Raw genomic sequence first — 21,808 nt, forward strand, 5'->3', positions numbered from 1 at the left:
CTTCTTTTCCTTGAAAGCAAGTGATTAAATGTATTTAGAAGATTAAATAATTCAAAATATGTGTGTTCCTTCCAGTGGAAACATGGCAGAAGATAGTATATTTTTTTTCAAGAAAAAGCAATTTTCCCCGTCAGTCCATCATGTGAAATGTTAGTAGCTTGTCTTACTTACCCTAGAGAAAAAATATTCTGACTCTGAAGAATAACATGATATTTATTTTCATTAAACTAGCAAGCATGGATGGAATCCACGCTGTATCAAGTGCCAGCGTAAAATCTTAGGTCCTGCTTTTAGCTATGATTTTCTAAGTGATTTTACATCTTCTTACCGTCCCCATTGGGATGCCACATGCCAATATGTGTAAATTCCCTTGAATCATTCAAAGGGCTAGAATCAGCAGAGGACAGTCCAGGGGTCTGTATTGTTCTATATATCACATGGGTCATGGAACAGAATCTGTCTAAGTATTTCTAGAGATCTAGGTTAAATATGTAATTGTGGCTAAATATAAATGATTTCTTGGGAATTCTTTGTTTTTTTCACAGTAGTAATGATAACTAGCTTAATTAGAAAACTGTCTTTATTGTTTTGAATTGTTTCCTTTCCTTAAACTTACCTGATATGTTTAACAATGATTGAAAATATAAGTAATCACATAATAGTTATATTATGTATAATTATGTAATGAACTGGTTAATAAGCCAGATGGACATAGTCAAAGAAGTTTGGATCTAACACAACATTTAGTTCATTCATTCCTTAAGGTTACCAATTAATTCTGGGTGTCAGCAAACCTGGCAGCTATCACCTTCTTATGAATCTTCTTTAGCGTTCACAAGGACCAAACCTCTTGGACTTTAACAGATGTCTGCCCGTGTTAAGACTTGCACACTGTCAACAGCTAAGTAAAGATGTCAGGATTGGTCTTCAGATGCTATTCAGATGGAATTTAGTGCTATTCAGTGCTATTCAAAATGTGTTCTATCCACAGACAGCTTTGGAGCTTTGCTTTCATTATTAGGAATGACAGGAGGCAAGGGGTAAGGATTCACTCATACATTTGTATATTAAAAACCCTGTGAGCTCAGAAACTCATATTGATTGGATTTCTTTTTTTTTCTGCTTTTTTGAGATTTATTTTGAGTATTGCCTGTAGCTGGGGAAGAATGGGAGATTAGGGCAGTAAAGCAGTGTCAGCCCATGGAAAATTACATTTTACAAATGCATGAAAAGAGGTTGATGATGTTAACAGGGGCACAAGTATCTGGAAATGGGTGTGAAATTTTAAAAACCTCATCTTCTGTTGTTGATAAGTCACGTGTATGCAATCTTTAGGTGTGGAAGGTTGAGACCACTCATCTTTTTTATCTAGTAAAATGTTAATTTACAATAAATCTGCTACTAAACTGCTTGTTTCTGACATCATCTCATGTGGTCTTCAAAATAGGTTAGAAAATGAGAATGTTGGTTATCAATTGAGAAATGACTACCAAGAAGCTGATGTCTAAGAATGGGAAATTACTTATCCTGTGCCTGTCTTCTAATATGAGCGTGTTTGTTGCAGCAGATTTTATCAAATATTTATAATCTGATTTAAATATTCAAAATAGTTTTGAAAGGAGTTTAAAAGTTTTTGAAAATGTTAAAAACTTCTTTTCTCTTTTGAATAGGGGGAAAGGAGTGTAATTAATCTCTTTACTTGTATGTTTTTATGATTCTTACAGGAATTCTTTCTCTTTCCTTAGACAGTACCTACATTGTATTGGTTTGCCAAATGTAGGAAGAGGTGTATAACACGTGATGGGGGGCTGTGGTAGGGTAGGAGCTGGTCAGTACTGAAGCCATGCATATTCTGTTGGATGCTTAACTGTCAAAATAAGAAAATACATTTCTTTCTCACTGAGAAGTGCTCATTTGTTAGTTAATTATGCTAGTTCGTTACTGAGTGATCAAACTGTATTGCCCCAGAAGTATTTTAACTTAATATCTAAAGGTGGAAGAAGTCACTGATTTCAGTAGAATTAAATCATAAATATGACACAATTTTGTATGTGTGACCTGTACCTCTATTCTCTGACCATGTCTGAGAAAGCATTTAAGCATGCATTTAAATTCCAGATTGTGACTAATCTGGAGTGAAATTAAACATGTATTTGAGTACCTTTTCTGGATGTGCTTCTTTTCTAGGTCCTTTACTGCCAGTTTCTCTCACATGGCAAATATCTATTTTGCTGTAATAGGAATTTGAGGTCTTTTGCAGGTAATGCTGCTGAATACTAGAGTGTGCAGTTGCTGAAAGTACATCATTGTACTTGCATAGCTGTGTTGTTCTGCCAGTGTAGAAGTCTTAACATACAAAGTCTTGGACAAAACATGAAATCCTGACATTCTCCTGGTAGAATGTGACATATTTTTAGCTCTTTGCTTATTATGCGCCTGGTACGTTGTTCAGGCCCAGACTGAGACAGAAATCAGAACCTATTTCTAAGAGGTCAGCTTGTTCTGCACCAGAGGTCTGTATGCATTAAAGGCTGAGTTTCCAGAGGTGGCACAGAGGATTAAGTTAAATCTAAGTTGCCTAAACTCGGGCCTTAGTGCCCACAGTCCTGTCCAAGGTGGAGCACTGTAAAAGATATGGAATCCAAAACTTCAGGATAAAATTGTTTTTATAAGAGGGAAAACATCATTGCCCATACAGGGCATGTGTCTTCCCAGGTATGTCAGTACAACAAAACGATTGTCTGTCTGTAATGCAATGAAATGGATTAAAGAATCTCAGACTGGGGAATCATTTTGTTTTGTGCCTAAATAAATGCACTAGTCTCTAGCAGACAGTTCGCTGTTTTTCAGCCACATATGATCTGACTTGATGCTATGTACTTAAATGTTGCATTGGTTTGTATAATGGAGTTTATACTTGTTTATTTCCCCCAGTTATCACATATAGCCACAGTGAGAAGAAATTGTTACATTCTAGATGTCACAATGACATCAAATGATTGTAACATTTTTCTTAGCTAGTACCTAAAACTTGTTCCATTCCGTAGTTGGTGGAGCTTATTGGGAATGGTTTCATGCCTCTTGATCAGAAGAAGTCCCTACCTAGATGAAAACTCAGTTCTATCTTCTTGCTCTTGCTTCTGCTTTTTCCACAGATTTCCACTACTGGCAGTGGTGACAGAGGCTAGAATGTTTTGTTTACCATGTAAGTCCAGTTTCACTAGTTCATTTTGCACAATTCACTAAATAACACTCATGTAACAAAAAAAAAAAGAGAGAAAAAAAAAGTTTTAAAGTATTTCGGGGTAGACCATAAATTTCAAGCTAGAGAAGGAAGGCTGCACATGTTTTCTTGCACATTTCTTCATGCACTGTAAATTTCTTGATCAGAACCTCTTCCTGGTCTGTAAGGTTCTGCAACACTTGGGGTCAGGACTACTGTCTGAAAAATAAAGAAATACTGAATTGGCTTTGAGGTGATTTTCCACTGACAAGGATGCTGCCTGTAACTTTCAGGAAGGAGGAAGAAGCAAACAAAATTGCAAGCAGTAAGATGAAAAAAATGCTGTAAGAGGATGAAGGAAAGACAGAGAAACAATGGGCAAAGAGGAAAGAAATTAAGTAAGACTAATGTATGGGAAGAGTGAAACAGCCCTAGGTGATTGATTGTCTTGAAGGTCTGTTACAGATTTTCACTAGATTGATAAGGATATTTTTGTTTTCTGAAGGTTTTTAGAATCTGTTCTTTCCTAAGCAAGGGCTTGGTAGTTTACCAGAATAGAAAAAGTCTGGACTAATCTTATTTCCTGTGTGTTTAAAGACAGAATCAAAGTCACCACTTTGGGTGTCAGTACCTGTCAGTGGGGCAAATTCTCCTCTCAGTTCCACTGATGCAATCTTACTTGGCTGGGAATCCTTCTCTTTGCTCCTGCTTTGCTTCTGCGTTTATGCGTGCCTCTGTGTCTTTGTTTCTGTGCTTGTTTGTATGTTCAGCCCAAGAGTCCAGAACAAACATTTTAGGAATAAAAATAAGGAATGTGGAAAGTTCTGACTGTGTAACATTTGTAATGGACAGAAAAAGTAAAATATGTTCAGCATCAAAACTTTCAGTAAAGGTCCCTGTAGTTTAGGCCCTCTCCCTCCTCACCCTTCATTATTCCTCTGTGGCAAAGCTACTGTTTCTTCTCACCAAGATCAGATGAAGGTAGTTGTGTTAAAAAGTTTTTCTCTTTATTTTCTCATATTTATAAGGGATGTTTAATTGCTCGTGATGAACCAAGCAATCATTTTTTAATGAAAATCAATACAAGATTTCTCCACCCTTTGAGTGTCCTCAGCATTCTCTTAGCCAATGCCTGCTTCCAAGTAAAAAAACCCAAAGCAACAGAAAATGAAACCAAGCCCTTTTAAGGTGTTCATGGCATTGAAAATGCCCAACACTATTAATACAGAGATAGGCAAAAGCATTTTTCACAATAGGTCTGTTTGCTGTTTGACAAGTGGTTATTGAAGCACTTAAAAATTTCATTGCATATCTGAAACAGCAATAATGGTATCATAAAATTAAGATTGTTTTATGTTTTGAACAGCACTTTATAATACTGTTACTTCAGCTATGACACTTGGTGTATTCTCTGGAGGATGGGTTTTCAACTGATTTTTAACATAGTGTTGTTGATCTTGGTGCATTCTGCAAACATATTGCATGTCCAAAACTTTATGTACAGACTATCTGTATTGCAACAGACAGAGCTTTTCACATAAATTGACAACTGGAAACAGTAGATTTTGATTGCCATTTCTTTATTAGCTGCAGAGTGCTTAAAGGAGTGAAATCTAGAGGTTTAAAATACAAGACAGTTAGGAAATGCACATTTCTTATCTCCCACAATCAAATCCAGTTTCTGGAAATTTTCTGAAGTTTAGCAGTCCCCTACACCTGTAAAATCAGCATCTCTGCTGCAGAGAAGCAGTTTTTCAGGTGTCTGGAGCTGTACCTAGCATCTTTACAACTTTCAGGTTTATTTGCAGAAGTCCAGATACAGAGGAGTGCAGTATATACTTAGCATACAGTGAGGACACGAACAGCTAGATTAGATTCTTGGTCAGAAATACTCATCCATGCAGAGCTAAGTCTGGATGTGCAGCACAAGAATGTCGGAAGCCTGAGTCACAAATACCTGTTGAATGACTCCATGGCTGACAGTATAAGCTACAAATGCTGTTGTAGCAGAGCACTCTGTTCTGGCCCTGTTGAAATCACATCTGTCCTGAAAACAGACTTAAGTATTTTCATCTGTAAGAATGTCAGGCTCTAAAATTCAGCATGGGAATACCTCTTTTACCAGTATAATGAAGCTGTTTTAAAAAGCGTATTTCAAAACTAGTTACTGTTACAAATACAAAGTAGGAAATCACTTGGTCAAAACTCCAATCTGTTAGGCTCCGCGTATGGTTTTCCTTATCCAGTGAAGGTACTGATTTGTGAGCCGAGTGTAGACACCAGGGCCATCAACACTACCACACTTGTCTGTCTTCCCAAAAGAAGTGATGCCTCTCATCACATTGTCGCATCTTAAAGGTCCGCCAGAATCTCCCTGGAAAAAGGGGGAAAAAAATTGTTATTCAAGTTTACAAAAGCTAAAAAATGCTTCTTCTAAGTAAAATTTGCACCAGTAACATGGAGGAAATAAAAATGTAGATAGCATTATTGTGGGTTTCTTTTTTTTCCTCCTTGGAAGTTAAGTCTTTCATTAGAAAAAATAAAAAGACTTTAATCTGACTTTTGCAGTGTGAGTAATGGGGAATGAGTCTAGCTCAGTGCTAACGAATAGTTAGTCTTTTTGAATATGAAAAGGAAAAGCTGAGAACTTTCCTCTTGAAAAGCAGAAAGTCTCTAGAAATCAGTACTTTTTTTGTAACTTTGTTAATTCAATATTTAAATCTTCTAAGGTGTGGTAGTTCTTACATAGTTGTGCATTTTACTTGGGGCCCAGTCAACATGATTTTTATCAGCAAAACCTGTTTCAAAGCCGTCTGACATCAGAGAAGTTGTTCCATTGAAGTGAGCTGCTTGAGAATGGGCTTATAAGCAGTTATGTGGAGGTTTTTCTATTAAAATGGCTATCTGATATGCCTGGATAAAACCACCATATCCAAAGTCTGTGAAGGTGAATTTATCAATCAGAAGTTTTGATTTTAGGATTTATAAGAACAAGCTTTGGAAATTTCATTTATTTTTAATAAAACTCTTCATTGAACTGAAGAGATGCAGAAATTACAAGTGTGTGAAAGCTAGTACTTTATTTTTTATTTTTAATATAATCTATGTGGATATAGACAGTAAATATACTTACAAAACATGAGTCCTTTCCTCCATTCTTAGATCCTGCACATATCATGTTGTCTGTTATAACAGGGTTGTTTTTATAATGATTGTTGTCGTTGCAGATTCGCCTGTTGATGACAGTGATGTTGACTTCCCTCAGGGTATTAGAAAACTTTTTCTGACGATTGTGAGTTTGTCCCCATCCTGCAACTGTGCAAGTTGTTCCTGGTTTGGGATCATCACCTGAGGTAGGCAGGGGAATGACTTTCACAGCTTTATTAAGTCTTGCTCTTTTCTGAAGCTGTAGAGGATATGGAAAATATGTTACTATGGGGCAGAGTCTAGCGGGGACCCCTGGATGTTAACTGTCAGATCTTATCCATTACAGTAATGAGGGATTACTGCAATCTGTTTTTGGGTTCCTCCATTCTTGGTGACAGGATTTATGTCATCAATGTAAGAATGAACAAAATGAGTATTCCTTGTCTCCTGAAAACCCATTTAGCTTCTGCTGAAATATTAGCTTTAAGAAATACCCTATTGTACTTCTCTGGCTCTCAGACATTAGTGACAAAATAACAGTAATCACTGGAGCTGCAAAACTGAGAATCAGAGAAGTCAGACATTTTTCATTAGAACTGTTTTTAGAGAGAACATTAGGGTTTTTAACCAAATCATTTCTATGTGTGAAATATGCTTCTTTCTGTGGACAATATTTATTCTTTCACTGAAAAGCCAGAAATTAAAATATCTTGGTAAAGCTCCAGAATTTTTCTACTTCTAGCATTGTATGCATTACAGGAATTGTTGATTGCCTTAGTTGCCAGTGCATACCCAATTCCCCAGTCTGCTCGATTAGCAGACCAGACCATACCACCCCAGAAAAAGAGTCACCAGAAACTGCCTTAGCCCATCTCCCTCACAAGAAGGAAGAAACTGGTACATCATAGGAGATGCGTACTCTGCAAGTGATGTGTAAGTCTATACCTGCAGCAGCATAAGGTCATTTTCCTTACAATTGGAACAGTAGCATGGGTAGGGAATTTGTTTTGCAATCTGAAAAATCTGTCTTTCTTTTTCCTTTGCTTTCAGTGAATGAGCTCCAAGAATAACTTTGCCTCCTTTCCTGAGAAGACAGACAACATGGTTAGTTGTATTCACTTGCTGTAACTCCATAATTCTTTGCTGTTAAATATGATGCTATAATGTTCAGCTGCTACAGAGTCTCTTTGCTCATGCCTGAAAAGAAACAGTAATTTAAAAAAATATAATTACCCTGTTTTTACAAGTAGTTAAAAAAATTAACTCAGTGAATCAAAATCCATGCTATCCTGTTTTCAGCTTTCCAGGAGACAGGGTTTGGGTACTTGACTGTGAACATACCCCTGTTGTTTCCCTTTGGAAACTGATTGAGGGGTTGATGCATCGGCTTTGCTCTGGATAGTGGTCTCACTAACTATGCCCTCTGCAATTTCTGCTGAAAATTTAGGAGAATAGCTCACAGCATTATTATTTCAGAGATACCACAACTGGACTGTATTGTACCATTGCTTTTCCCTAACACCATTTCAACACTGTTTTAAGAGTTCATAGGGGACGTCACTTACTACCTTTCTCTAACTGTTCTGCAACATCATAATACTTACTAGATTCTGAAGTGGTGACGGAGTTGTACCTGCTGGGGCTCTCTGGTACAGAAACCATGAGTCTAGCACTCCTTGGTCAAGCAGTCCAAGCAGACCTTTATGTCAGGCCATGGGTTTAGCTGTACGTTACATAGTGTACGTTATAATAATGTACGTTACAGCTGAATGGGAGAATATTTTTTGAGCAGATGTGCAGGTTGGCCCTCATTTGCATCTTACAGCAGCAAACAACCCTTAGGAACTGGCTGCTCCTTTCCTTCAGCTATTAGGAGCTGTCTGACTGTTGACTGAGCTTCATTATGTTATTTATTTATTTTATTTTCTCTTAAATGCAGTCTCATGTGTAACTGCATGCTGTCTCTTTCTGTGGTGAACTGCATATTTTTTGCGGAATAAAATGAAAGAATATATTTCTGTTTTCTGAGCAGCTATTTAGGCTGGCTAGTCCTCTGGCCTAATACACTAGTTGACTGAGAAAATGGGGATAAACCTTTCCCCCAAATTCACTACTTCAGTGCTTCTATTCTGTGCTTGCATGCAGGTGGAAGCTTGTAAAATATCTCTTCAGAAAGTGAAGATCAGTATACATAGTTATATTATTTTTTACTCACTGAAGCACACTTCTCAATATAAATTATAAAACATACTAATCAGAACATGATTATGGTCATGCTAAATGCACAAAACCACCAGGGATATTAACTTTACTTCTTGAGCAGAGACACCATGTACTCACTAAGGACAATCTCTGAATTGGAGTAAGAACTTACACATCACAGTGGGCAGCTGTTAACACCCAGTTTTCCTTGATCAAAGCTCCTCCACAAATAGATTTTCCATATTTTCCAACGATTAAGGCCATAAATGGTCTCGAGTGTGGTGCTATTTCATATCCTCCAATGATATCCACACAGAAACCTAAAAATAAAAATAAGCCACAATAGGCACAACTGGGCTATCAAATACTGTAAGACACTCAAAGTCTCAGAAAAAACAGTTAATGTAATTACAAACTATTACAGACACACCGGTATGTACAACATGTCACAATGCTGTCTTCAGGGTAGACAGCATTACTATTCTGTATGTTTCATTGGCACCAAAATTAGATAGTAGGGTGAGTTTTGACAAGAAAAACACCAAAGTATTGTTGCTCTTGTACAGATTTCTTATCTTGAAGTTTGCTGCTGTGGTCGATTTCTTAGCTTTCATTGTGACTAGCAACCTCAGATCTGCCACACGATAAGTGTTGTAAAATACGTGACTTAGGCAGATACCTGGAAACTGGGCTGTATGGGGTAAGTCATATTACATGAACCTGCTTTTCAGAAAAACATAAAATCAGGAGACTAATGTATGTGTATGCCGCTGGAGAGAAAGGTCAGATAATCATTATGTTAACTCCTCAGAACTCCTCCAAATAGCCTGTCCTCTTTAGTACTTCAATTAGTACTACTCATTCAGAAATTATTTTGTTTGTATGAAAGATCAAACGCATGCAGACAGTGGAAAAGAGCTAATAATACCTCAATAATTGTAACTGCTTCCTTTACATTAATATATGTTGGCTTAACTAGAACTTTATACATCAGCATTTACCTTCAGAAGGATCAAACTGGGTACGTACCTCCACGAATTACCAGGAGAATTACAGCAGCAGAGGCAGACAAAGTGAGGAAAGCTGCCATGATTTCTGTTTCTACTTATTCACTGTTTAATATATATACCTAAATAAAAAGGATGTGGGTTTTGTTTTTCCTCTTAAGGATAGTTGACATTTGTAACTGTGGCAAAAGTGAAAAACCTCCTCAACAATGCAGTTTACTGCAGAGATGTTAGTGAGAAATTGAGTCATTTGTGGTGTGAAGATGGGGTCTGCACCCTTTCATGTTTTCACTATAGCATTTGCAGAGAGCGAATATATGAGTACTGGGGTGAAACCCACCAAACCGCTAAGCCCCCCAGTCCAGTGGGACTCAGCTCACATAAATTTATGCTTTATTCAGTTGTCCCCATGACATATAGTTTCATTCTAGTCATCCCAGGCCTCCAGGGCTGAGATGAGTCCAGCCCATTGCCCATTAGAGAGCTGTCTGTGCTAGTCAGAAGCCCCTCAGGGCCAAGGAATCTGATGTTTGCTCCTTTCAGCATCTGATCCTATCTTATCAGCTTTGCACTGGATTAGCATCCATATAACACTGAGTGTGGTTTAGTGACCTAGAGCTAAGGGTATAACGCCATTTAAAGTGTCTTAAGGTGTCTTAGGTCTGCCTCCTGGTACAGAAATCCAGGGGTCTTCTGTAGGTGCTATGTCAGATTTGCCAGCCCTGCACCCAGGGTGTCGCAAAGGTCTCTAAATTGCCTCGTTTTAGGTGACTGGATTGAGTCCTGAGAACTGAATAAATCTTAATAGAGCCTTGTAAAGGCATGTTTCCTCACTTTCAGATATAACCCCAAATAATAGAAATAACTTCCATCAATATTAGATAATATGGAATATCAAATATTTTATTAACTAACTAGGTACATTCAGTGAAGTGTCACTACCACACAGCCTGAAAGGTTTCTTGAAGGCTTGGGCTCCGCTACGGTCAGCCTGCAGAAAACTTCTGTGTTCTGGCTGTGTCACATCTTTGAGCTCAGTTGGCACAACCTGATGTAAGTTTTATCTGTAGAAGGCCTCGGACTGACAGCTGGCCCAAATTTGCTGTTACCCTCCCTTCTGGGACAGAGGGTAATTGGTGGTGGTTTCTCTGAAGAGGGCAGATGTGGGGCTGTTTTTAGAGATTGCAGAGTTCTTTGTCACTGATGTGTCTCATCAGACAGTCACCTATATGACATGGTGACAGCTTTGTGCACTGCAAAACCACACCAAGCTTTTTATTTTCTTTCATTTTTCTCCTCATACCTGCACAGCCCTTGTAGCTATCAGCAGTTTGTAGCACTGGCATTCTTTTTTTCCACTGTTCTCCCAAACACAGTATCACCAGGTATCACAGGTACTGCTCTTTCATTTGTCACTTATAAATAGTTGCCAAAGACAAAGATTTTATGACATTTTAATTAGCAATCTTACCATATTGAAGCTGTTTCCTCTCTGGACTATGTAGAGACATGATCAGGATGAGCACCTGTGGGCAAAAATCCTGTACACTGAGACCTGCTTAAACTCATAGTATTGCAGTGATTCATCCTTATATATTCCTGTATGTGGTGCCATGTCTAGTGAAAAGAGGTTTGGTTTGTATCATCCTACGTTTACGTGAGCTGCTTTCAAGAAAAAACTATTTGGGAGATACAGAATAAAAGATGAGCAAATGTTCCTAGATGTTTTCCAGGCAACTAAGATAGATCTATGGCCACCATCTAAAACCAATTCTATAGCCTGTTTACATTTTTTTTCAATATCTAAATGCACTCCTATTTATTTCTAAATCCTACTTCTAAAGATATTTTTCTGTAACTCCATAGGTATTAGCATACCCCTGCCTTTTAAAAAATTCCCTCTAATCCAGAGAGATCCCATTTACATTGATAATTACAGTTAGGAATATGCAGTCTAAACTACTGTTCGATGATAACCGATTGCTTTCTGTGCAAGCTTATTCTGGGCTAAGATCGGTTGTGTGGGTATTAAAGATCAGATTGATATACACATAATCAGCCTTTAGTTTTCTACCCAAACACTTTTGTCAGTGTCCCCTTCATCTTGTAACTTATGTAGGTGAGGCTGAAAATTTGACATGAAATTTTAGGGTGTGCAGCAAGTTGGCTGGACTCCTTTGGTTATGGCAATAACTTAATTTATGGTCAAGTTTAGATTTTATTGACCTTTTGTATGTAAAGGGAAACCTCAAAGCAAAACTTCCTTCTCTATTTGAGTGCATTGTCAAATTCTTTTATTAGCTTTGCTGCACAAGCAATTGGTCTTCAAGAGGAGTGATGTGTAAACAAAATGCTCTATCCTTTCTCCCTGCAGTGCCCAGGAGGCATAGCCACTCTCTCAGCAGAAACCACTGCCTGAGTAACAGAACAGCGAGCCTACCCAGGTTCTATTTCTAGCCTTTGCCTTTGAGGAAATTCGCTATGGGCATTAAGCCCGTGGATCAGTGGATCACTTTCAGCTCTGTTCAGTACTGTGTCGAGTGCTTCTGTCCTTTACCTCATACTTAGTAATTCTGATCATTTTGCTTCTGCGGTGACTGTGTTCCTTTTCCCTTCATGCTGCTTTCTGTGGTGCTAAAGGTGAACATCAGGCGTGATTTTAGGAGACCAATCTAAGCTACAGCTCCAGCTCTAAATCTTCCAGAGGCACTGGGTGCCCTGGTTCAGACAGTGTCTTAGTTCAGCCACAGAGCTGGGGAAGGGAGGGCAGGAGAGTGGTGCAGAGCAGACAGCCGCTCGGAGCACAGCGAGGCAGAGCTGGGGTGCTTTCTGTCTCCTCCCTGGACTATTCCACCCCCAACCCCACTCCAGTGTGTTTGTCTGGACACATCCCTCAGTGGCTGGGGGACACACTCCCAGCGACTTGCTGGAGGAGGGACAGGACATATGCTGGGGATACCTATTTTACTCTCTTCGTTGCTACCAGTGTCTCATGATGTTTATCTGTTGTCTTTCCTGCCTTGACTATTTGCTCAGCTTCTCTATTTCCATCTATTTACTGTGTGATATCAGAGGAAAACGCTGAAACACAGAAATACAGGTAGATGTAGTTAACTCAGAGAGTCCTCAAAGCCTTGTAGCAAATTGGTGTTACTTCTGTGAAGTTTAATGTACTTGGCAGGAAGAATCCAGCATTAGATATAATGCTCTGGAAACATAAGCCTTCTGTCTGGTCAGAACATGGATCTGTTGCCGATTTTGTCTCTTATGCTGCTTTCTGAGCTAGCCACCTAGTGGGAGGGCAAAGCCCTAAAGTACTCAAACATGCCTTTAGGACCCTCTTTGCAGAGGTGACCTCCGATGGGTGAATAATCCCAGTATTGGTTGGAGGATGGAGAGTGATTCTAGGGTAACTAGAGCTGACTGTTTTATGAACTGCTGAATTCTAAAAGTCACAGGTTTTCTTTTAAAAGAGCTGTGGGAAGAGTCTTCTGAAATATGGAATGTGTTACATTGCGTTGCATTGTGTGTGTGTTTTCAAACTGGGTTATAACTAGTAAGATTCTGTGCCACAGAAATAAGCATTTCTATGCTGTAATCTCATTCAGCAATCTGGAGAGCTGCCATTCTCGTAACTCTTGAATAAAAATGAGAATTAGCTATATTGGGCATTACATTTCTGATTTTTTCTAAAGGTACTTCAGACGATAGCAGGTTTTCAAATTTCTTCACAGAAGAGCACGCTGTTTTTTTGTAGTGGTTTACCAGCAAGGCATGCAAAATAAAGCTGCAGGCACAGAGGTTTGCAGTACAGAAATGTCTTTCCCACCACTGTGTCTTTTTGTCTTTTTCTTGTGACCACTGACTAGATACTTTGTTTGCATTTGACACATACACACTCTAGGGTTTTCTGCATCTGAATCCTGCACCCTCAAAAATTATTGCTAAGAAAATACAAATTGCTCTGCCTTCCATGTGTGTAGCTTGTCTTTTGTGCCAGGCATTCCTAAGCTTATCAGACAACAGATGTCTGCCAATTTTCAGTGGCTCTCATAAAATTAAGGTATGAATCTTTTCAAGTCTTTCAACTGAAAATATTACCTGGGCAGTATGATTCTGCTGGCTGGTGGTGTACTTGGTCCACAGTTTGGCAATGACTTTTGTACTTCTCATGCTCTGAGTTTTCCCTCACACTGGTGTTCTGTGAAGTTTTTTCAGATGGCCCTTGTATTTGTTCTCACACGTAGTCACAAGCTTGATGATGGCAAATTTCACTCTTCTCACATTTATTTATTTTTTTACCTTCAAAGTCAAAAGAACATTGAATTCTGGAGACACTTAGGTTTTATTACATGTTGATTGCATGTAATGCTCAGGAATTTTCTCATGTTCTTGTTTTGTAATATAGTACCTGTGATGAAGGGCTACTGAAGTTCTTGTAAGACTTAGATCATTATTAATATTGACACGTGTTAGGGATTCAAGAAACTTGAAGAAAGAACCTAATGAGATGAAACTTCAGTTAAATATTACAATATTAATGATGTAAATGGAAATTTCAAGGGAGGGAACTAGTCATAAAACCTTTCAACCACTATTTCCTGTAGGGAGCATTTAAATAGAAAGGACTGTATCATAACTTACCCTGCTTTCCTAAGTAAATAGCAGCAGCTATGACAAACCACCTGTCAGTTCTTCTGTTCTCTCTAATTGCTGTTATCCTACCCCTGAGATGTAAATATTCATCTAAGGATAAAAATATCCAAATTCCCAATTTTTATGGATAACACATAACATAATTGCACTTCTGTTGCATTTCAGATGGCTGCATGGACATTATCGGAGGACATGTTGTGCGTCCTCATTCGTGGCCTTACATGGCTGCTATCCAGAGAAAGGATTTAACTGTGTGTGGAGGAGCTCTTGTGGAAAAGCAATGGGTTTTGACAGCTGCGCACTGTGAGTAAGTATCTTATACTGGGGCAATTTTGACTCTTCATTGAGGTGGGGCATGGTGTGCAAGCCTGTAAGGAAAGAAAGGTAGATACTGATTTTTAAAGGATTGTGAAAAGCTGCAGTTCTCTCACTAAACTGATCTATGAACTTGTCATTCTGTTTTATGTTGTTTTGTAAACTACTGATCTGCATTGTGTGCCATTACCTTAATTAGTCATATCCTGCCAGTGTTACAGCATAAAGACTGCATTGATAAAAGACCAAATTCATTATTTATGCATCTGAAACAGCAATGTCTTAGAGATGGGGGTATATTTCAAAGTCCTTTAAATTTATCTTACCTGTGTGCCTGGGATTAAGCCTCAAAACAGCCTGAGAGATGAAGCTAGATTAGGTGGAAACACTATTCCTGCCATTTATGTGACTTGGGCTCACAAAACCTGAATGTCAGTCATGACTGTAACAAGGAGCTTTGCCTTTTGACAAGTCAAATGTGAGCACAAGCACCCCTTCCCCAGGTGCAATACCCCAAGACTGGCACAGATGTTGAACAGCTGGCTCAGGGTAAGGAGGACACCTGCTGTTCATGTTGGGAAGTAAAATGCCCTGGTTTTGCTAAAATATTCTCAAAATTGTGTTTTAGTTCTCCATTCCCCTGCCCCCCTCCCCATATTTTGAGGAACTAAAAGCAAACCAATTACAATAAACGTGGGCAAACTTGACCTCCTCAAACACAGCGTGGGCAGCTCAGCCAGCCTTCTTCCATCAGTTAGTCTGAAATAGAGGACACAGCTCCTTCTTTCTAAATTAATAATTTGACTGTCACACTTGTTCAGCTGAATCAAATTTGTTTGCATTTTTGTAAGGGTAGACATATTCACACCTGGCATGTGTTTTTTGGACAATTACAAAACAAAAGCCAAGCCTTCCTCTTTGGGATTAAGGGAGTTTTTGATGGGAGTTGGGGTCTCTCACTCTTCAGTCAATGGGCTGGAGACATCCAGTCTGTTATGGTTATAAAAATTCAGATTTGGAAGCTATTCAGTGGAAAGGGCACTAGTTGTCTCTGGTCCTGTGGAGAGTGTCTTCTTGTCACTGGTTTGGTTTTCTAACAAGCACATTAGTTTGGGCTGACTTAAAGTCTTTGTCACTGGGGCAATCTGAAACAACATCTGTCTGGTCTTCTCCTGACTTGTATGATGATGCCCATGCAAAACCCTTTCACCTCTATGCTATGTCTAGACTGCTCTTATCAGATCCAATTACAGTGCATGTAAGCCTTCCTAACTAATGGATATTATGTGATAATCAATTTTTGTCTTATACAAGATAGCATGAACCCAGCAACATGAATTTCTGTGTGGCCTGCCAAAAACCTATCACAGACCTGGATGAGGTGGCAGTTGGTTTTGTTTTGTTTTTTTTTTTTTTTTCCCTTTTCCTCCCAAGCATCTCTGTATACATAGTAGCTGATTGCCTGGGCTTTGTGCAAGTCCAGCAGTTGCACCTCTGTTGGGGATTATACATGAAATAGTCCCAGGATGGAGTTCGGTGAGTCTTGTATAATTCTGACTGTGTAAGTGTGCTTTGTAGATAAACCCAGAACTTTTTAGGATCCAGCACTGCCTTTGTAGCTGTTTTCACAAGCAAACATTCACATACAAATAAATTAATTTTATTTTTCAGTAAGACATGCAGCTGGAATAAAGAAAATAACTTTTTTTTGTTTGTTCCAGCTTGAATAAGTTGTCCTGTGTGTAGTAAGATTGTGTTCTGAAGATGAAGCACAGGAAACCAGCAGTATGTCTTCTGGCAATGTCATCTTACTGGGCTGCGTTAAATTTAGTAGGGCAAAATGATGAAAGACAACCTCTAATGAATACATTTCTGATGATACTCAGAGTGCTTGGGGGAGAGGGAGATTCATGAGTTGCTTAGCTCTTACTGTTTATTAGTAGGAACTGGACTTAAAACTCTCTTTGGGTTTTGGCAGTCTCCCTTTTTAATATTCACTATAGGGTTGTCTTAACACCCGTCCTTCTTCCCTAATAGGCTGAATCCTGTGAATTTAGTGAAGTTAAAGACAAAACTCTTATCAATGTTAAAGATGTCCACTTCAGTGGAGCACTTACATGTATGCATAATGCTTGGAATGAGTACTGAGTGTCAATGTGTGTTTTCACATCCCAGTGATGTCAGCAAGACAACCTACATGCTATGAGTCCGGCATGTTTAGTCCTTTGCAGGATTATGTCGTGAGTCCAAAGGAGACCATTAAAAGATCAATGAAAGGCATCAGTAGCAGCAGCCCTTTTGCAAGGGACTGTCTTTAAAAAGTCAGTAGGCTTTTAAATTAAACTAATTTTAAACTCTGGAAATCTTCAAAGGTCAGCTATCACACCATTATTTTACCAAACTAGATTTACAAAAAGAAATGTTACTTTGTAGAGGAAAATACAAGGTCATGTCAAAACATCAAAATGAACAATATCCCTCCATATGTTTTAATCATGTGGTTGTAAAAGAAAACTGTATTATGTTATGTGTCTTTTGATTTTCTTGAGAGAAGTTGCCTAGTTCCAGTAATGACCTTCTCTCCCTGTACTTTCTTTAAATTGCAGATTAAGCAAATCAGAAGCTAGAGTTGTTCTTGGAGCCCATCGGCCATCCATTGCTGAAAAAGATCAGCAGATATTTGAGGTTATGCACTACTTTCCTAATCCTCAGTATGATGAGTCTTCCAAGGAAAATGATATAATGCTTCTCAAGGTATTGTGTTAATTACTGTTGTATCATTATAAAAGGAATGGTGCTGATGACCATTTTGGCTATTCTTTGATGTCAAAGAGTGCATTGTTTAGATAGCTTAACAATATCACAGAACATCCTGCTTTTGGTTGTACTAATCTAGATAAGGTTACAAGATCACTGGCACTATGAGCAGGGATCACATTTCAAGCCCATTCTGTGCTCTGGAACTCTCTTTAACCCACTTATTGCAGCAAACACTCCAAAACCCCCAAACACATTCTTCAGTAATTTTTCAAAGACAGTGCTGAAGTCATACATGCAATGGAGTCTGGGTTATACCTCTATCCCAAAGGGATACCTTGTGCTGGACTAAGCAAAAATGGGAATCAAACTTACTGATAATTATTTGGGGTAACAACATAAAGTAAAAGTATGGATAACACAGGACATAAATGAATTCAGCTCTAGGAGCACAGAATGGTCACATAATAAGGAAGGTTCAGGACACTGTAGAATGAAGCATGGAAAGATGCCCTCACTAACATCCCAATGTCATGATCCTGGAGGCCAAAGTAGGGCAAGGTTGTGAGAATTTCCTGCATACCAGCTCCTGCTCGAGCTGGCTCATGCCTCATGTGTCCTTGCACTGAGAACTCCATTAATCCAGCACTGAGATTGACATGGAGGCAGCCATGGGTGTTTTGAATAGGCAGAGGGCAATCTTTATGCAGGAAACCTGTGGATGGTCAAATGGTGCTGGAGGACTGCCTCCATGGTACCAGCAGTTGCAGTGCCAATCCAAAGTCCCTGAGAAAGGCAAGGTTTGCACATTATCTTGCCTGTACATTTAGAAACATCATGACTTCAGTACAATGCCTACGCGATCTTGCATGGGTCTTTATTCAGGCTATGCTTTAATGTTATGTCTGTAATAAGAAACAATTTTATGTAAAGGACCAATATGTATATTTAAAATAATTGACTAAGTACAGTATATTATGTATATTGCCACACTTCTGAAATAATTGGTGGAATTATCTGGAAAAGGAAGCGATGACTTACTTGAACCTTATTTCTAGTATTTAGATGGTATCACCAGTTTGATATGACAGTGACAGGGAGGAAACTAGCAATGTCCCTTTCTGGAACTAGCTGGAGCATTTACAGACATACATGCCTCCAGCGACTTACCACTGCCCAAGTGAGAGAAGCTCCTTTCCCCAGATGTTAGTGAGTATTCTCCATCTGCCTCATTGTCAAGGCACACAGATTCATTTCACTGGCTTCTGTGGCCACCACCAACTTACCAGAGGCACCATGTTATTTGTGGTCACAATACCCAAACGGATTGCTAAGAAGTAATATTTATAGAGCTGAAAGTTACAACTGTGTTGCAGAATGACATGGATATCATAAAATCCTTTGTCTGAATTTGACAAGGAGCATGGATAGTGTTGGCACCAGGGCTCATCTCCCATCTCTGTGGTTCTGCTGTAATGGAGTACTAAGTGACTTGGGATTAACTTGCCATCTTGGGAAGTTCCCACCAGCACAGGTGATAATAAAGCATAAGAATTTTTAGAATAAACTTGTGATTTTTTAAGAATGCCTGTTAAAAAATGTATAAAGCCAGAATCATTTAACTGATAACCATTCAGCAACGTGTATAACCACCTGTAAAATGAATCATGGTGTGCTGATCATGTGTAAAACAGAAAATGTCTGTTCAGTAGCTGTGAGCCCTTACCAGGGACATTGAGAGTGTGTTAGTGTTTGGCTGTGTTTTAATTTACAGGCTTAAACTGGCCTCTGCTGAAGGATGAATCTATCAGGTAAAGGCCAACAAAACAGTTTGGATCATTTAGGCCCTTTTGAATCTTTCAGAGCAAAAACTTGGCAATCTGAAGAGTTCAAGATCTCATTTTTCCCCAGCTATGTTGCTGCTGCCATGTCTAATTAGTTATAGCTTTTGCTTTCATCTTTGTTACTGGGTACATGCTTTGAGATTTTTCTGGATATCAGTCAAACAACAGAGTCTGATTTCAACACACAAGTTTAGTGGCAAATTTGGTTCTCCAATAGGACATAGATCCAACAGCCCAACTCCTGTGCAGGTTTTTAATTTCCTACTGTAATCAATGGAAATCTGGGCTTGAACTCATGAGTACTGCTGTGGATAGAGAATTGCTATACAGACATGAGGGAGATTCTTTTGGATTTGCAAAGGGACAATTTGCTCAGGATCAGTTCCTAAATATTGAAATGTGATTTATAAGGAAAGTATTGGTAAAATGAGAATAATTGCCAGTTGAAACTAGATTATACTTTCCTTCCTTTCTGCATAAGGAAGCCTTTATTTTTCTTTTTGTTTTCCAGCTGAATGATACTGCACAGCTGAATAAATATGTGCAACTTTTGCCTCTGCCTGACTCTTGTGAAGACATCAAACCTGGCACAAGGTGCAAGGTGGCCGGCTGGGGACGCACATCTTCAGGAAAGCCATCAAAATATCTTCAGGAAACAAGTATTGCAATTGTTGATAGAAAAAGCTGTAAGCACAGCTATAGAAATAATGCAAAAATAACCAGCAACATGTTGTGTGCTGCAGGGAAAAACAAATTTTTCAAGAGAGATGCTTGCCAGGTAAGAAGCAAAGTTACAAAGAGGATGTGCTTTTAACAAGGGTATGCTTTTCACTAGTAACAAAGCAGTGCCAGACACTTAATGATGCTGATCAGATTTACAGTGATTTTAAACACATTTGTAAGAAACTTCATTGCTGTGAAAAGAAGTGTTAAAACTTTGCATAGTTTAGGTACACAAGATTAAGAGTATGGGAATTTGAGTCTAGGATTCTCTCAGTTCAGGTGCATTTCTTTAGCTAAGGTGCTCTTCTTAGGCACCACAGGTACTTGTCAGAGAAAAAGAACTTCCAGGGTCTGAATCATCTGATCCTTTCCAGGTGTCAACATCTGAATAGTACAGAAATAACTTTACACTCAAAAGTGCTGTTTGGATCTTGCTTTTGATGTCTTCTGTGATGAGTCCAGAAGGGCCTGTTGCTAAAGAAGGAGAATCAGTTTATACCAACATCAGAAAGATACCTTTTAAAATAGAATTATGATAGCACTGTGCTGATTTACAACAATTATATCAAAGGCTCCCCTGGGCTGGAAAAGCAACCTCTCCTTATATCTCACCCAACTACCATGAAGTGATGCAAGCCAGCTTATACATTTCATAGGTTGGAACAGGTTAGAAGCCACGTTACCAGAGATGCTTATGCACTGCAGGTGGTACTGTATGCTCCTCTGGAGAACAATGAACACACATTGATAGAACAATGAACACACATTGATAGTTACTTCTATTTTGTGTTCTAGGGAGATTCAGGTGGGCCGTTAATCTGTGCCGGTCAATACAGTGGGATTGTTTCTTTTGGAGGAAGATGTGGAAGAAGAAACATGCCTGGAGTTTATACACGACTGACTGAAAAATATGTTGACTGGATAACAAAAATAGTTTCCCTTCACAGAGATCCATGAGGCAGGCAAGATAGTTTTAATAAAGTGCATCACCTTTAAAAAGTGTCTCCCAGCTTTACAGCTTTGCACCGCCATAGTTTTATGAGAACAGTTAAAATGTTCCCCTTTGGACAGATAACATATTTACTCATCTTTCGTAGGAAACTGCCTCTTCAGTAATAGAATTTGTATTGGACTTCACCCAACTTCTTAGTGTGATGGGAAAGTACTGCTCACCTTATTTGTTGTGCCTGGGATGAGGCAAAATTTTTGAATCTGTACTTACAGAAAAATTAAATTTCAGACTGATAATGAATGATATGTCTGCTGAATGAGAAGAAACAAAACAAAAGCCTTTAAATGTTTAGATATTTTTGCTATGATATTACTCAAAACCAAGTACTTACATTCTCCATTACTAAATATTTACTTAACTAAATTAATTTTCATAAAGTATTAAAAAAATGAACATTTTTCCAATTAATCTTCCATTATGAGTGGGATAAAAATATTATTTTCTAGATTATTTTCCCCATTTTTTTTAGTGTTATAATCAACAAAATCCTCTCTTCTCACAGCTTAGTTCGTGATCTCACCCTTTCAGTGAATAGTCTGTTGAAAAATGTATAAATACTGATTGTAATGGGAGTAATTATACTTCTGTCAGATATCGATCTGTTTTTGCCAACAGTTTGGAAGGGAACATCTGCAGCGCTTCTCTGCTTCTTTAGTTACTGCATTACTATGTACCAAATACTGTAAACTTTGGGACATCACACAGGCATGGATAAATAACTCCAACACATCAACATACTGGCCTTGATTATTGACCAGCAGCTGTGTCACTGCACTGGGCAGAGCAAAGCCCAGTCTCATAACAGCTGTGCAGGTAAAGGAGCAAATGGACACTGCGAAGTTGGGTTGGTGGTTAGCCATGGTGCAATAAATGATGTGGTGTATGGGGGCTTCATTCAGTTCTCACTGAAGGTCATGGGAAG

At 38.7% G+C, this 21,808-nt stretch overlaps 2 protein-coding genes across 2 annotated transcripts; one reads left to right on the forward strand and one right to left on the reverse strand.

Annotated features, from left to right (window-relative positions):
* Positions 1-4,803: 4,803 nt before the first annotated feature.
* On the reverse strand, positions 4,804-9,662 carry GZMA (granzyme A). Its single transcript, XM_040580916.1, has 5 exons — positions 9,602-9,662; positions 8,745-8,892; positions 7,316-7,454; positions 6,357-6,629; positions 4,804-5,597 (listed from the first exon to the last, which is right to left on the reverse strand). Exons 1-5 carry the CDS (start codon positions 9,660-9,662, stop codon positions 5,439-5,441), a joined length of 780 nt encoding a protein of 259 aa, XP_040436850.1. The 3' UTR covers positions 4,804-5,438.
* A 4,580-nt stretch (positions 9,663-14,242) lies between these two features.
* On the forward strand, positions 14,243-21,599 carry LOC121081265 (granzyme A-like). Its single transcript, XM_040580142.1, has 5 exons — positions 14,243-14,313; positions 14,401-14,542; positions 17,157-17,304; positions 19,663-19,929; positions 20,670-21,599. Exons 1-5 carry the CDS (start codon positions 14,253-14,255, stop codon positions 20,829-20,831), a joined length of 780 nt encoding a protein of 259 aa, XP_040436076.1. The 5' UTR covers positions 14,243-14,252; the 3' UTR covers positions 20,832-21,599.
* Positions 21,600-21,808: the final 209 nt, after the last annotated feature.

The sequence above is a fragment of the Falco naumanni genome, chromosome Z (assembly GCF_017639655.2).
Source record: "Falco naumanni isolate bFalNau1 chromosome Z, bFalNau1.pat, whole genome shotgun sequence".
Lineage (NCBI taxonomy): Eukaryota > Metazoa > Chordata > Aves > Falconiformes > Falconidae > Falco > Falco naumanni.

Bases quoted from the DNA above. Each gene is read 5' to 3' on its own strand.
- LOC121081265 (XM_040580142.1), top strand. From the start codon at position 14,253: ATGACAAACCACCTGTCAGTTCTTCTGTTCTCTCTAATTGCTGTTATC. The intron at 14,543-17,156 runs GTAAGTATCTTA...TTTAAATTGCAG, and splicing joins TTGACAGCTGCGCACTGTGA to ATTAAGCAAATCAGAAGCTA. The intron at 17,305-19,662 runs GTATTGTGTTAA...TTTGTTTTCCAG, and splicing joins ATGATATAATGCTTCTCAAG to CTGAATGATACTGCACAGCT.
- GZMA (XM_040580916.1), bottom strand. From the start codon at position 9,662: ATGGCAGCTTTCCTCACTTTGTCTGCCTCTGCTGCTGTAATTCTCCTG. The intron at 8,893-9,601 runs GTACGTACCCAG...TTTTATTTTTAG, and splicing joins TCTCCTGGTAATTCGTGGAG to GTTTCTGTGTGGATATCATT. The intron at 6,630-7,315 runs GTATAGACTTAC...TATCCTCTACAG, and splicing joins ATGACCTTATGCTGCTGCAG to CTTCAGAAAAGAGCAAGACT.